Genomic DNA, 17,531 nt, shown 5'->3' on the forward strand with positions numbered 1-17,531 from the left:
GCATTCTACTCATCGATTCGATATCGAACACTAATACCTTTATATCCTGTTACACCGAGAAGCACACTTTGTTTCAATTCGTAAACTATAAAGGCTAAACAACGAACAAGAAGTGAACAGCGACGCAACGATAATACCTGACATGTTTAATGATAATAGGATAATAAGAGGAAGAATGGACCTTGAAAATTTGCAACAGGCGAATAAGCTTGAAGTTACCGAATGGTGAGCTTAATAAAAGCATGAATAAATATCCAAGAACTAATAGCAGCGTAGGACAACCAGCTGGTAGTTGATAATGAGGTCGTTATTTTACCGTGCATAGCGGACAGACGTTGCAGGTCTATGTATGTTTGCCTCTGTACACGTACACGAATGCTATTTCTTAAGTCGTGGTAATAACTAACAGGAGCGATAGAGTACGTCTCGTCCCGACCTTCCACCCTTCTCGTGATATTACTTTCCTAGCGCCTTCGTGTAATTAGCCTTGGCTTAGTATACGCTTTTATACAAACGAAAATTGGATCGAACCGCGGTAATTGCGTGGTCTTTGCTGCGGTGCGTTTTGGAAAATGCGTAATCTCGATACGAGAATTTCTTTGTTCTCGAATAATCGAGGAAACTATGAAGGGAGATATAAGGAAACTTTACAACGATACATTAAAGGTCGATGAGGCGGGTAAACAAAAATTCGCTTGACTCGAAAGCACGAATTCTTGTGCGAACATGACACCTTTTCAGAAGAACGTCAAGAGGTCGGAGAACTAGGAGGACGTAATGTCGACGTTTGAAACTCTTGACCCGTGAAACCCTGTCCCCGCGAGACGGTATTTCGTTCCATCGGCTTCACGAGAACGTTCTTTCATCTCACGATAAAAGTGTTACGTTCTTGGTGGCGTCGAATGATCCCCGTAGCTATCTGGTGAAATTAGTTTCGGGCAGAGTGTCTCTGCTCTGCTTCGCTACGCTATAAAGCACGTGGTGCACCGGTACCGGGATTATCGACGCGCCACGCTTACGAAGAGTGTCCCTGTTCGATACGCAAGTTACGATCCGGACAGGGATGAATAGGGTGTCCATTAACATTAGAGCTTGTACCGAAAATGCTCTGTTTTAAGAGATAGTTTTACCTGCTGAAAATAAGTAGTACTTCCGGATTTCCCCTTTTAATTGTTACTTGCAACTTAATTTTGGACTAATGTATTTTTATCCTCTATTTCTAATATTCGAATCATCACGAAGGGATTATCAAAAATCAAATGCGAAACATGCTATTACTGACAAAGTTTATTGCTTAAGGAATTACTGATCTATGAATATATACCCCACTTTATAAGAATCTGCATAAATATTCACAGTCTTCTTATAATTATTTAAATTTTATTTATGATAATAGTTTATTATTTGCTTTCGAGTATAGTTTATGAACAACAGTATAAATTAATACTAGTACCTATGAACAAGAATTTGTATTAATGAAATTCACAAAATACGCTCTGTAAGATCTTAAGGCAAAAAATTTCTAATAAAGTACGTTTTCTATTATATTCGAATAAGTCGAGCCGGGGCTTTAGCTATTTTCAAAGTTTTTTGATAGCATAGGCGGAAGATACGCAATTTGCGCGATAACGAAACGCTATAGGATTTCTGAACGCGAGCTTGTGGGCGGACAATCCGAGAGTCGGAAAATTATCGGCGTAAAAAGGCCGATACAAAGGAATCTCATTTTCAGATGGCTGAAAGCCGCTTCGAAAAAAGGAGTATTAAGGATATGTATGGTCTTTTGCAACGCATAAAGGCGCATAAAGATACTGGGCCGTTATAAAAGAACCGAATCCGCCTTCGAAACCTTTCCAATTCGGCCCCGCTGCTCTAGTTCGAATAATATAGAAGAAGTAAACCCCTTATTTTATTCTCACGGTAACGACGAGCGTGCCCTTCGAAAATCTTTGCGGAAGTATTATTGAAAATAAAAGGTTCTGGAAATCCCGTCAGATGGAATACACAATTTCAGCATGATTCAAAAACATATTTTCGGGAATTTTTTTAAATTCCGAGAGTAAAGATTGCCGAAATTCCCAACGATTTGTCGAATACGGGAAGCTTTAGTAAATGGCAAAGCATATGTAAACTTTTAAATTAGACAAAATTCCGATCCTGGTTACTTTGAACAATACAAAAATTCGTTGGCATATGCAAGAAAAGATATTCATAGAAATTAGAAGATGAAATCTGTTGAAGGATATAATAAAGGTCTCTTTAGTGCAGTACATAAAGAAGCTTTTAATATAATTACATTTTACTCTTATATCAGAAGTTTGACCCAGAACATCATAATTTTCATTATTGAAATTACTCGCTATCAATGAATATTACTGGCAACTGTACCGAAGCATTAATTATACGTCGATATAATAGATCTCATAGAATTGGTTGCTGGCCGAGCGGCAATCGCAGATTCAGTAAATGTAATTTGCCAATAGTTGAACCTGCGTTATCGGTTCCTTCAATTTGTAACCAACGTTTCAATTGGCTGATACTAGGTAGCACAAAAATCAATTACGCCAGAGTAAATCCTGTTCGTTTGCTTCAATCAACGAAAATTAAACAACCGAGGAACACGGAACAAACGATAAACTCTAAAAGCATATTCCTAACTCCTGAATCCTTTTTCCTTCCAATTAAACATTTCATGTTTATATTATAATCTTTTCAAAATATTCCTATCAAAATTTGTAATCGTAAGAAACAATCTTATCTAAGAAAAATTAATGCTGGATAATCATTTCAGAGGCATTAATCATCTTCGTATACGATAGACACAACGCCAAGCTAAAATAATTAAGTGCAAAACTCTCGAATTGGGGCAGAGATTTCGAGTTATCGAACTGGATACATGTATATAGTCGTTGCAGGCAGGAAAAGAAATAAGTACGTGCCACGAAGTTGCAATGCGCGAACTGGAAGTATCCGTTTCCATCTGTTCGAGAAGAGCTGATGCTTCGCGGCGTCTACGATCGCGCCAGCTCGAACGACGAAAGGACAGGGGAATAGGACGGATGACGAGGTGGAGCAGAAGGTCTGCCATCAAAGAGGAAAATTGCTCTGCGCCATCGCGGAATGCGCGTATTCGATCATCGTCTCGGAATCGATGGAACGTCTTTTCACTAGCTTCGCCAGATTCATAGGGCGAGAGATTTTATTACGCCCCGATCTTTGTTGCGTCGACGAACGAGTTTCGACGATCGGCTTTCAATCGATTGTTATCGAGCGGCATCCTTTAGCGACACGTACAAAGAGATACATTAACGAGAGACACGAAGGAACAGGATATAATGCAGTCTATCTCCGCAAGTGTACAAAAGTTAGGAAAAGTGATTCTCCATGAAAAGTAAATCAGAAGTGTGTAATACAGATTTTGCATATGAAACTTCCCTTTTTTAAAGGAAATGACTTTAGGATTCATCAAATATATATGTATAGGTTGGTGGAAGAAATAAAGTGCGATAGTAAAATTGGTAAATAACCAGAGTTGATATCTTTCGAGGACTGAAGTAGAGCTTTAGTGGAAAGCTTTTGCAGCTTACAATTCAAAGAGTTTCTGTACAGTATGTATGACTACATCAATAGATATCAAAGCAGTAGCATCAAAGCATACTGCATACTTTTGACTTATTTTTCCATAAGGAGTCTCATTTTGCGATTGTACCACGATTACAGAGGCATCTCATATACGAAACAAACAAGGCAACATAGAACATCACAAGTAGAAGAGAAGAACGTGCATTCAATTTAACATAACAGATAAATCTAGTAATTTAACTATTACAATAGAATTTGTAGAATCATTATCCAAAGACTAACTCGCCCCATTCTAGCAGTTTGAGTATCGTTTCGCGATCGTCTGGTTCGCATCTCTAAAATTCCATTTCCATCGATCGATGTCAAAATACTAATTTCCTTTTTCTCTTCTATACGTAACATATATATGCTTTTCTTGCCTCGAAATAAGGTTTCGCGAGCGCATTGCACGTCGATGAAAAATGTAACTGTACACGAAGCCGAACTATTAAGTAATTGGAAGTTCGGAAATTCTCCGGTTTCAGAGATATTTTGTAACTATCCGAAACGATCGATAACGCAGCTCGTACGCGGAATTTCGATCCGAATTCTCGTAACGTAGAATCGAACTTTTGGCGGAAACAATCTGATACACGGATAATATAGCGGATCGATCCATTGCACGTTTCGAAATGTTCGACGTTTCCGGCCGCGTTCACTTACGCGGAAACTGGCAAGCTCTTCGATGGCTCCTCGAATTTCCAACAAGGGTAGCAACGATCAGAGAGAGGTAGCATCGAGAACCGGGAATTATCGAGAATATCCAACTGCTACGGAACCGTCGCGCCTATTAAACTCCCGTATAAGCACCAAGATGCGGCGCTAGCCACCGGATACTGACGTTTTGTGGTTAAACTGAGGTGACTAGGCAAACACCAGCTGCCAGTAGTTACAGTCAAACTGTCATCAGACGCGAACACTGTGCCAGCGGGCATACGTCGAACAAGTTCAAACAGTATTGAAATTCTACAACGTATATAGAGGTCAATTTGTAATTCCTAATGTCTAAACGATATAATCATGATGATTCGTTTAATTTCGTCGTAAACGAATTCGATATAGCTTTATCGAGAAACTGCATTAAGTTTTAGTGGTACATATTGAACAATAAGTAGGATGTAACAAGTTCTATGTAACTACTGCTTTTAGAATGTGTTATTCTGAAATTAGGTAAAGTGCTATTTGGTACAACAGACCATCACAAATGGAGTTTAAGATTACTGTTAGTAGGAACGCACTAGGTATGTAATTGGAACGAGTTAAACACAAACGTTGTAATTAAAACACAATTATTATTTTTTATTAATATTTATTATTAATTCGAAACTACAACTATTTTCGAAACCTTTTGGTTTAAATCCATCATGGTACAACCGACATTCCTAATATTTGCCCTATATTCGACTAGACATTCGTTCTATTGTTGAATGGATGCGACTTTTTCGTGTCGTGAAAGGATCCTTGTTATTCTCTGACACTATCTCGTTGATTGTTTCCGGAAATCCCCGGAGTGGTTCCGTACCCCGCTCTCGAAGAAAAGCACGCGTGACTTCGTATACAGCCGGCCAGAGGAAGACAGATTGAAAAGGCACTTGTGCGTCGAGTTCGTTTATCCGAAGATGAGACCGAGTCTCGAGTCTTCGGCAAACGTACGCGCGCTTCTGTTTGAAATCTCAAGATCGGGGAACTCTTCGAATGCATCGAAATGAAGGCACCACCGTCGGCCAGGAAACTTTCGCCAAGATAAATTTAGAGCTGTGCTCCAACCTGAAAACAATACTTTCCCCCTCCATGACTTGGAAACTTTGATCGAGATTCAAAGTGTCCTCCAACAGATCCTCCTACTTGTACATACGCGGATGAATTTAATCGCATGCTGAGTTAATCTATCCGGTTAATTTCATACGTCGTTGTTGCGTAGAACGGACAATTCTTTTGTTTAATAGTCATAGATTCTTAAAAAATAAGTCAGCAATACAGTTGCTCACGAAAGTATGCGAACACTTGTATAAATCTTTTGTGGCTATATTATACGTCGTAAGAGTTCTGAAACATTTTGAAATTTTAATAGTGCTGTAATGAAACTCGACTATCGTGATTATATACAATATACGTGATTAACTTCTAAATGCACATTCACGTTTGTTTCAAACTTGCCTAATGTAATCATGATAGTCGTGTCTCGTTATAATGCTACTGAAATTTCAAACGGTTTCGCATGATGCACGTAACATGTTCATAAAAAGTTTTTGTGGTGAAGATATGAATATTTTCCTAAGGCACTGTACATTGGTATAGGTTTAGTTTATTAATACACAATGCTCTAAAAGGAGTTGTGTTTCATCGAAAAGAATCATTGTACGAAGTATGCCAATTAAATATGCTTCACTCTTGTTGATAATTACTAGAAGCTTATAAAGAAACCATTCTTTTTGAAACACCCAGTATTCTCAGAGAAAATTTCTATTTCGCTAACAATTCTACATAATTTTGTTACTGAAAGTAACTGTTTTAGCAATTTTATAAAAACATTCAAATTGCACTTTGTAATTGAAATAATAATTCAATCTTCTATTTAGTAACCAATTGGAACGAATGTTTACCTAACCCGAATTTCCCATTCATAATTTCAATTCCAACCACTAGATACAAAATCGATATAATATCTAGTAAACGTGATAGATATCGATTGTTATAGAAACGCAGAACTCATTTCGGGATATTTGCTTCGTATTTTCTTTTAATTTCTACGTGTGGGTAAGCGTAAATCAAATATATCAACCGTCCATATCTGCGCTTGAATCAAAACGAAACAGACAGGAAGAATCGTAGCATCGTCTCTTTCGCACACTATGTCTACGAGCACGGCCTTACGTACTCTAAACCCGGCCAGCCGCTTGTCAAACACGTAACCGTGTATTCTCGTCCCAGGGTTTGACATTTTTCTCGGTCGACATTCGGGGCAGAAAGTGGCCTTTCGTTTACATTTCCGTTCACCATGGATGGATCGATCTATCTTCCCTTTATTTTTCAGACAATCCCTTCTTATCGTTCAGCACAGCAGCGAAAATCCCTCTCTCGGTTTACACACGGTCTCCTCTGTTTAACGGAGTTTCGTTTCCGATAAAACTCACGATGGGTTAAGTAGCGTCGAATGGAACGAAAGAAACACATCGGATATGCAAAAGGGAAAGAAATTGTGAAATTTATTGCGACGAAGGAAAGTACGATAGTAGAAAAGGAGAGCGAGTCAGGTGAATGCCGATAGGAAGAAAGGGGCGAGAGAAAGAAGAAAAATTCTTGACACGTTCTTTGGTGACGCGCGGGCAACGAGGTGACGAACGTGCTGACATTTTTTTTCGACGGAACAAACTGCGGCGAACGAGGACGATAGGGGTAGTAGTGCATGTTTAATAAAGAGTAAAGCACGACACGGGTGGGCAGATCGAGGAAAAGTAGCGCGGGATGTTAAACACACCTGCGCATCGAAAGTTCGTCATGAATAATTCCGTTTGGCTCGTTTAACGCGGTCGCAGTACGCGCGCTGACGGAACTTCCATCAGCTCCTGCTGAACGATAATTGACTTTGCGTCTCACCGGCTCTATTTATTTGCGCGCCTTCCAGGCCTCGCCACCACCCTGGCTGTACACTTCCTGGCCAAGAGATCGAACGAGCGTTAAACGACGCTCAGCTGGAACACGACAAAGATAGGGAAAACAAGGAGCTAGATCGAGAAGTTTAAATTGCGACCAGGGATCGAGTTAAGGCTTAATAGCTAATTGATTCGGAAATTAAATCGTAGACTTGTTTCCTCGCTGTGCGCTCCGGATTCATCGGCGAACATCGCGACGTCCAATGATTTATCGCGAATTCTTTGATTAAATGGTTTGGGCAGGGTGAAAGATAGAGAGAATTCTGTAATTCGAAGGAGGATCTGCTGTACCAGGGTAGATTGAGTTTTGCGTTGTTTCAAAGTTGCTTTAACTGAACCGTAAAAGCATCGAACCAATAAATGTAGGCGGTTGAACGGTCTCTAAACTATGAAATAACGAGGCTCGTCAAAGTCTATTATGTTATGCATGTTTAATCTATTATCAGGGCGATGACAGCAGTTGGATGGGAATATCGATTATGTTAATTACACATTTTGAACGACTACACGATATTCCGTTATAAATATATATAGCACGATACTTAACAGCAATATTTTTTATTAAAAAAACACAGAGTTTACCGGAAGTACGTATCGTTTTCTCGTTGACAGGACATGTAAAGATGTTTTTAGATCATATGGTTATTGCAGGGTGGTCCAGACTTCCCGGTGAACCAGACTCTGTCGAACATTTATGGCCGCACATCGGCCAGTCCAGAGGCTCCAGTCTACGTAGACGAAACTCAGGTTCGTAAGTCTGTAAATAATGTCGTGTGAGAGTTAATTTCGGTCTCCGTTGTTCTTAATTATGCTAAACGATAATATCGTTTAAACTTAAGTGTACTAACAATAACATTTAACAAGCATATCGGTAATATCCTTATCTAAACTAGCAACAAATTTAGACATTGAAGATACTTAATATGTTTTAATTGCAAAGAAACATAATTTAATCAACTGGATTGAATTTTCAATACTCGGTTGGCTATAAGGAAATCTGTCAGGTTCCTGCAATCTTTTACTGCAAGTTCAAAGTTTTCTACTTTACCGGCACGTTCTCCCATATAATTTCTTTGTGACTTCAGATACAGACACTCGTCGATCAATTAGCAACCACAGATATCTTTTTTCTAATCCACCCTTCCATTTCTTTTTATATAAAAATATTTAAAACCTTTACATTAATGAAAAGACAATTAACAGAAGTGTTCCTCTCAAGATAAATGGAGTCTCTCAGCCACGTTATTGCACGCTTCCTCCAGCGGTGTTTATAAAAGGGTATTTCTTCGAGGCACGACAGAAACAGAAATCTATTTTGCATCAAGGACGAACTATAATTTTCCAGGTTCCGACCTTTTTGTTGTCCCTTTCCGTTTTCTCATTTCCTTGACGATCAAAGCGGAAAAAAGGAGAGATGCATTATACTCGAGACACAGGTCACGATCCCTGCCATCTTTCTGCTTATCTTGCCTCAAAAGTTGTGCAGTGTTTTAGAAATATCGTTGAATAGATTTCACTGTACAGCCATTTGCAAAATGGAATTCACTTGCAAAAGTAGGAGACCGGAAATGCAATTTTCTCTTTTCCAAACAACGAAACGCGCGGAGAAAGATGCATAGATGATGTGGTCGAAGTCAGTTGTGAAACGGCACTAGAGATAATTTCATCTAGTTTTAGCCATTCCATGTGTGGAATTTCACAATTGAAATTCGATTCAGTTTTACACGCCATTTCGCCGATTAACGGGTGCCAGCTCGTCACAAAGTCAACGATAAAACGGGAACACCGACAGACTCGCCTGTGGCGAGACCATTTGTAAATTATGCCAGAAATCAGCGTGACTGCATTATCAATGCTGTTACGTGGCTTCCGTATTTGCAAATAAAGTGTGGAAACTGCGTATAATGTGTCCCATTTGATTTAATCGACCTGATTAACCTGGTAAAATGCAATCATGCAGTCGTTAGTTGTTTAATCCGTACTGGCAGCGTGAAACTCGTTAGTTCTCATTACGACCATTGCTTCGACTAGCACCTCTTTTACATTGACTACAAAAAGTATTTGCACACATTCTTACTTTTCAATTAAACGCCTCTCTATCGGATTCTATATTTCGTTTTCATAACACCACATTTTTATAATCATACGAAAATGCTCTTAAATGGTATTAAATGACAGATGTACTTGAATTTAATTAATTGTAATATGTAGATGCTGAAATAAATACAAGAGCGTACTAATATCGTTCGCAAACACCATATTACAATCACAAAGCTAATTATCTTTTCAATATTATTTTTAATGGAGAATTCTTATTTACCTTTACTTAACTAGATTCTCGAGTTAATTAACTTCATTTAAACGAAACTGTAACCGAAGCGATAAATTTGACATTGCTTTCACGTTTAATCATTAACTCTGCGCGGACTGCAGCGGAAGCCAGGACGGAGCGGGTCCGTCGACGATAATTATACCTTACGTCCGGAACGTTCGTCTCGAAATTACATTCGAGTAAGACCGTTAATGAAATAATAGCGACGTTTCGGGTGCACAGATTATAAATAACCGTCGATATAACGTCGCGCGCTTCTGTGCCATTGAACCGGTTTTCGCATTTCGCCTGGTTCTTCCAGTTCTAGCCGCGCAAACTTTAATTAAGCGTCTGCTTAATCAGGCCAGTACGTAAATTTTCCCAGAAATCTTCAAGCGAAGACAATCTCGTCGGGCATCGATCTCCGTGCTCTGGCGCGTCTCACGTCTCCATTATCCGGGAATATTTACAACATCGAGGATTTCGTATTTCCCCCTCGATCAATCGCGAAACCATATCAAACTACTCGCCGTCGAGTTGTTCGGTGTGGAATACGGAAACCGAGCCGCGTCTTGCTCGGGGGTAAGCCAATTCGTACGGAAAATGAGATTAATGCTCGCCTTTATCACGCTCACAGACACAGAACTGCGCGTAAGCACGATCGTTGAACATCGTTCGAACACGCTGGTAAGATCGTGTTCGTACACTGTAGCGTGAGTTCGACAAAAAGAACCGTGTCGGAATTAGACCACGACGCTTTGGTAGGAGCACCGGAACGTGACGGCCACCAACGTCGAAACATTTCAACGCCAGTACGCTGACGTCTATCCCTTCGAGATACGTACACCACGCATCGAATGATGCGTTTACATTGTTTCGTTGAATACCAATTTATCACGAGTGGCTTCCGAGCTTTCTTCTATGGTGTTTTCCTATAGTCGTGCATCTACCATAACGAAGTGAATCCAGTAAGAATGGCGTGTTGTTTTCGTACGTACTTTCGTGAAATGAATCCTCTGTCTGACGAACAGTAGTAGCCTTTAGGCGAAGCACTACTGAACGAAGTCTCCTCTGAATTATTACGTTGCCCGACAATCGAAGTGTATACCATCCTAAAGGTTCACTTCTCTATGAACGAGAATTATTGCGTTTCGTCAAAGTCGAAACGGATCGATGAGAATAGAGGGCACGTGGACTTTAACGCTAAGAGCGGAAAACGGGATCCATTAATTCATACGAATAGCCAACCTTGCCAGATCTTTGTGTTTTTTTTTGGAAGACTCGTGACATGAAATCAGTTGTTTAAGGAGGTTGAAGTAAAATGGGCGCCTGAGGTATAGTTTTGTGAAACTGTGGCCTAAGGAAAATAAGCTGGCTAACCAAAATACACGTGCGGTGCCAAGCGTTCTTCTTTCGACGGATCATTATTTCCACTAGTCCCCTAGGAAGCCTCGGAATGCAAAGAAAAACATGGCCAAATATTTAACACATGAATTTTTCCAAACATAAACTTCTTTATATTCTCGATTTCTGTGCGAATAAGAGAAAGATCCGCTACGAAAATAGGAACAAACGAACCGAATAATAGCGTCAGAATACACGTGATGCGTTTACAGTTACTGCCATTTTGCCCTGTGCTCCGTAAACAGTTTAACGATGCTGTTTGATATTTTTGGAAATGCATAAACGTTTTAGTTGCTTTGAAGATTTTCTTCTTCCGAGCCAATGACACGTGCACGAACCTCCATTAAAAAAGAGATCCTGCGGAACCAAACATTGTCTTCTGTCAACGCTAAAAATAATTCCAAACGAGCAGAGAACGACAGATTTTTATCTCGAACCGATACAATTCTAGTGTAAATCGTTCGGTAGTTTTTTGTTAAAAGAGAGATACACGAAACATTTTTCTTGTATTAACGCTTTCAACGATCCCGATCGAATTCTTGGTCGCCTTTAAATTTCATTTTTCACTTGGCGCAACTTCTTTATCTGCTCGCGTACCAGTCGCAAAATCGTCGAAGAAACTGCAGCCACTACTCATTCTTCAATGCGAACCTTCTTACGGTTTGCTATCTATCTCTCGAAGCTTTCCTCAACTTCCTGCGGACGTTCATCGGAATTCCTTTCGATTCGATTCCCTTATCTTCGTTTGTTCTACCACTGGTGGAACGAACCTTCCGCGGCTGAGTGTTTTAAAGAGATAGTTGAATGCGAATATTTGTCGTGGAAATTTGTTGGATGAAAGGAAAGACTCCTCTCTGACATTTTCGTCTGTTTTATCACAAATTCTACGAAACGTCGATTATTTTGGAGAAAGTGTATTGCGCTGTGTGAAAAACGCAATCCATATATCTTGTTGAAAAAATTAATCGAAATAACTTGAATATACCTTGTAACTGATGATGATTCATTGAAAAAACGATATAACGAAGTTTAGTAGATATAATTGAATATGCGTCGTGCTATATATGGGAATGTGTAAATAGTCTAATATGTGGAAAGAAAAATTGGGACGTAAATCTTTTACGCAAGTTCAAATTTTGACAGGAATGAAAAGAATTAACACAGACTGATTATCACAAATAGACTTCCAAATAAATTTAAACGAAAGTGAAATTAAAAAATACAACATTATAGAAATGATAAAAAAAATAGAGGAATTATAGAAGAAAAGGATCACACGATCGCAACAAACTCGTATATAAAAGCTAGTGAAAACTAAACGCGAATAAACGGTCAAGGGGATCAAACACGGCGATACAATGATCGATTGGGTGTCTATCGTGCGTCATTCACGACGTCGTTTCAGCGACTATGTTTACGGTGTTCCTATTAAGGTACGCAAACGAAGGACAAAGAGAACCTGTCACTCTGGTGAACGTTTTAATCGTAATGTTGTTACGCATGCCTCAAAACGATCCAGCAATTTTTGCGGATGCTGCTGGAATCAAGTAAGTCTCGATAAAAATTAGATTTGTATCCCCTGCCCCCTCCTCGTTAGCGTTTATGAATTTATAATTTACACGAATTAACAACCGACCCAAGCGATCGATTCATAACTAGCGAAGCGTGACCACAACTCGTGATAGAGAATAATTCATTGAAACGGAAGAGGTCAGCGCAGGAGATCCTCCATGTTTTTAAACGTAATTGTATCACTCACGCGTTTCAATGTTTAATAGTTTAATATGCTTCGAAGTTTCACGATGAGCTTTCAGCTGAATTTGTTCGGAAAGCAGGAAGCCGCTGTTTATTTATACGAGTCCATTCCCGTGTTCCCGTACGCGGGCAAGTATACAGTTCATTTATCATCACGGTAACATTTAAACGCTGAAAAATTGAACGCTCGGTGGATTGAGTCGGAAACGGCATCGATCTATTTTATTCGTCCTATTTTTGATCCGAGAATTAATACAGTTGCCTCGTCAGAAAAAAATTCGTGGTCCGTGGTAACGGAAATGACACATCGTTGCATGTAATATATGGACACCACGTTGTACCGTAATTCTAAATTAGAGCATTAAATGGATCGTTAAGGGATGGATTGCTGCAGTCAAATCCATAGAAATTGAACGAAGGGAAAAGTAAACTTCATGCATAGTCATAGTGTTTTTAGATCTTCCAATTAGTTTCTCAGATTTAATAATTATGTATTAATTCGTCTATTATAATTATTTTTTTAATATTCCAAAGATAAAGTGAAATTATGTACCAAAGAGTGGTCGCATCGGAGCGTGAACATAGTAAAGCATATAGTTAATGATGGGTGATTTTCTACGTTATAAGCATCATTCCTCGGGCCGCGAAAGGGGCAGACACCATCCTGCATTTTTTCACGGGACTTCGTATCTATTTCTTAAACCTCCGTTTTTTTACGAGTACTAAGTATCGGAAGTTGACCCAAGGTGATCCAACTACCTTCTGGTTGCATGCTTAAAACGAACGGAATGTCCATCCTGTGACCAGTCAGTGGTCACTAATGGCCACTTTCTTCAAAATCATTAGCGAGTAAGTACGTGATCGTAGACGTTTCTCGGGGTGCTCTTCCCTTTCACGGATTCTAAGGGAAACTCTACCAACGAGAAAAACGCCTATCATTTCTCTGAATTGCGGGGTTTTTCTAAAATAAAAAAAATAACGCAGAACATTGAAATAAAATTCTAGTAATGAAAAATTAGTGCCAAAATATAAAAGGATACTACCAGTAAGGAAACAACACTACGACATTAAAAAAGGATCATGCAACGAGAGAAATAGTGAAAACGAAAAAGGAAATTCTTACGATAAGAAGAAATAATGCAAGAAAAATAGAAAGAAACATGATTTAAAGGAATAAAACAAACAGTGTGGAGATATAAAAAAAATGAGATGAAATACCAGCAATACCAGCACCCTTAAAAAAGGATAAATGCAATAAAAATAAAGTTTTCACGAGTTACATTCCCAGAATATATCAGTTTCAATTGGGGCGAACTTGCTGTTACAATTCCATCTGCATATTAAGATATCACACAATCTCGTCCAATTATTCAATCTTATTTCTGTGAATTAATTCGGCATTAAAATTTGAGATTTGACCATTTTGAGTCTCCAATTCCAACCTATGTCATTATTAGTAGTATTTCCCCTAGCGTTTTCATTATAACCCAACAAACGTACGGTTAAAATGGCTTCAGTGATATCGAATCTCATAGATGACATTCACACTAGCATTTATTCACGTGGCTGTCAAGATGTGAGCTATTTTAAACGAAAAGGTCTCAATAAACGTTCGATCATTGATACCGTGGTTGGCCACTCGACAGGCCATCGTATCCGGAAGCCCCGCGCAGCCACGATAATGAAACAAAATCCCGGATTCCGGAGGATTAGCACAGTAGAAGCGTCACCGGTATCGAAACCCGATGCAAGCAACCTCGTCAGTCGAAACCGTGCTCACCACCAACGCGCAATCTCTTCTTTCTCTTTTCTTCGATTCGTTACGATCTACTGCGTTCAAAATGATTTTTCTAAATGTTCCAAAAGTTAGGCCAAACAATATGTGCCTGTTGAAGATAACACGACACCAACAACAACCAAATGTAGAATCGGAACACAGGCAATCGAATATTAAACATAGATCGAGGAGGCTGCGACGCAGTAAATTCATTCAAACGATTCTCGGTCGTCTGCACGTCAGTATTTAGAAATGGCTAATGTGGAGAATGATGGTGTTTATTCTTAAAAATGTTACGAATGTGAAAAATTATTAATGATTGAAATCGTTAAATGTTGAAATTCTCTGGGGTTACAGAAGACCCGTTACACTGGTGGAGGAGTGGACGAGCAGCTGCCACCGCCGCCTTCGCCACCTCAGCTGAAAGAGACAGGACAACTAGACGGAGTTCCTAGACCGAATTCGGTCGATCGTATCCTACATCCTGATGGTAGCCAGCACATCCTAACTAGCCACGAGGCCCTGAACAAGGTAATATTTAATAGTTTCTCGTTGCATCGCAAATTTCTGCCTATTAAATTGTAAATGTTCCGTAAAATGATGAAGGAGCAGCTTACACGTAAGCGGTTTATCAAATTAAATATTCCCGCATACGCATCTCGACGCATGCTCAGAAGAGACCTCGAAGGTTCGCCATCTGCTAGAATTTCGTGTAAATATTTCCGAAATCGATACGAAACGTCGGTAAAGAGCTACTCTATATTATGCTTACCCACATGTCACGTCTATCCTAACACCCTGTTCTTAGTCAATGGCTTACCGACCATTCTCAATCGATAAAATACTTTAATTACTGCGAATTACATATATGTATTGAACGCTAAATATTTCAGATGATAGAAAATATTCTCACTTAACGTTTATCAAATCTTTATACGATCTCTAATTTTTTTTATATCTATCCTAACGTAAAAGTTGGTTCCAAAGGTAATCTATTTTCTACTATCAGATTAATGTTATCACCCCACGAAAGGTAGCGCGTACAGACTTATCAGTTTCCGCGAATATTCGTCCGATGGTGCCCTCGTCATATAGCTGGCAACGTAGTAATCTACGCTATCGTACGGATATTTGGAGATACACGTGGACGAACCAGTCCGAACGTGGTTTCGTGGCTCGTCGATTCTGGGCTGGATGTGATCGGTTCTCCGGAAGTTCGATCAGGTACTGAAGTGTGTCGCGAGTGCGTCTCCGCGGCGGTTGTGAATGACGACGACTTGGCCGGAAAGAGAATGTCTCCGGCGTTAATGAGACGCGAGGGACACCTTTGAATCGGCGTGACAAATTGAAACACATTATTGATCTTCTGTTCCGACACGACCGACTTGCCGTGAATAGCGGGAACGTAATGGTCTTCTTCGTCACGAGTGATCAATGACAGAACAAGTGTCTCCTCGCGGATAAATGCCTTTGATTTATCGCCAGATGACACGAATTGCATGTATCGATCCGTCTCGGTGACGTTTATAGTATTTCCTCTTTTCGTTCTTTTTTATATCTTTCACATCTCTTTTAATATGTAAAATATTTTTACGTGATTGTTTGAATTGAATTGTATAGGACCGTATAATAGAATACTTGTAAAGATAATGTTTTAATTAGATCGGAGTTAAGTGCATTGATGTGTGTGAATTTATAATTAAGATAGAGAAGATCAAAAAATGATTCATGGATAGGATACTCTGATCGTTGAAACGAATTGCGATAGGTCCACGAGGTTATCGTATCGTAGAGAAATATTCGCCTGATTTGCTTTGATAAATCGAATTATCGATTTGCGTTAAATGATAGCGAAAGCGAACGCAGATTATTTCGGCGTATAGAATTTCCTGAGCTCATAGCGATGTTAATTTTAGAAATGATATAAAATATGTGAACTCGTTCATTTCTGATTATTTTATAAATCAAATTATTAAACAGTCATATCATTAATCTCGTATAAATGTATTCATTTTAAATTGCTCTCAATAAGAATTTGCGTAAGCGGGATGATATCTCAGTTGAAATCAACCTGTTAATTCGATATTGGTTTTGAATTTTAGAATATCGCGAATATACAAAAGCCTATAGATATATAGTTATTTACCACGCTACGTTGATTTCGAAGATTACTTATAAAGCGGAGCAGGTTATCATCCTCGATGCACGCTGTCTCTCATTGGTATTCCATTTCCATTCACCGAATGGAATTACCAACGACAATATGTTTTCAACCATAAATGCAATAATTTCCCTGTCGTGACGCGAACATATCTTCCTTCTGGCTGGTTTCACCTTTTCTTCCTCGATTTTCTCCGGTGATTTATTGTGACGTTCCGTATCTTTCCATGTCGTATCGGCTTTCAGCCGTTCGAAATTGCAACAACTACGACTGAAAAATTTTATGATCGTCGTGGAACCCAAAGAAACCCAATTAAATTAAACATCATCACTGATTTTATTCCTCTTAACAAATCGAACAGATAGAACAAACATGACCGATGATACAACATATTCGACTCACGTCTTATACCAAACAATAATAGCTCTAATAACAAGATCGAAGAGCATTTCGGTTCGGGGAACACGGGCCAACTTCGTCAACCGTCTGAAATCCCCTAAGTTCGAAGATCGAAACGATGCTCCCCAGGCAGAATTAATGGAATGAACTTAGGAAGATTCAGGTGGTAGGGGTTATTTGGTCCAATTGCACAGACACAAAGCACCTCTCTCCATTTCTCGCTGGTAATTCGGCTAGGCGTGTGCCCTTTAAGGTGACCTAGATACGGTCTAGTACTATTTTATTTCCTACAGTATCTCTTTCTATGTAATTCTTTTGTGAGTGTGCGAGAACGCTCCGAAGGACATTTTCACCACCAAGATATTCCTCCGTTGAATCTCTCTCCGCGCGGTATCATCTTGTTCAACATTTTTTCTTCGTCCCCTCCCTCTGCACTTTTTACTCTCTGTA

General features: G+C 39.3%; 1 protein-coding gene across 23 annotated transcripts in view; it reads left to right on the forward strand.

Annotated features, from left to right (window-relative positions):
- Positions 1-17,531, forward strand: part of LOC126921458 (disks large 1 tumor suppressor protein) — a 538,419-nt gene that overhangs the window by 310,333 nt on the left and 210,555 nt on the right. For 20 of the 23 annotated variants that reach the window (XM_050733096.1, XM_050733098.1, XM_050733101.1 and 17 more), the window contains 2 exons: positions 7,908-8,021; positions 14,879-15,052. In XM_050733096.1, the coding sequence (XP_050589053.1) occupies positions 7,908-8,021; positions 14,879-15,052 (288 nt within the window). The remainder of the gene's footprint in view (positions 1-7,907; positions 8,022-14,878; positions 15,053-17,531) is intronic. The other 3 variants (XM_050733084.1, XM_050733085.1, XM_050733093.1) reach the window with 2 other exon arrangements.

This window comes from Bombus affinis, chromosome 10 (assembly GCF_024516045.1).
Source record: "Bombus affinis isolate iyBomAffi1 chromosome 10, iyBomAffi1.2, whole genome shotgun sequence".
NCBI classification, from domain to species: Eukaryota; Metazoa; Arthropoda; class Insecta; order Hymenoptera; family Apidae; genus Bombus; species Bombus affinis.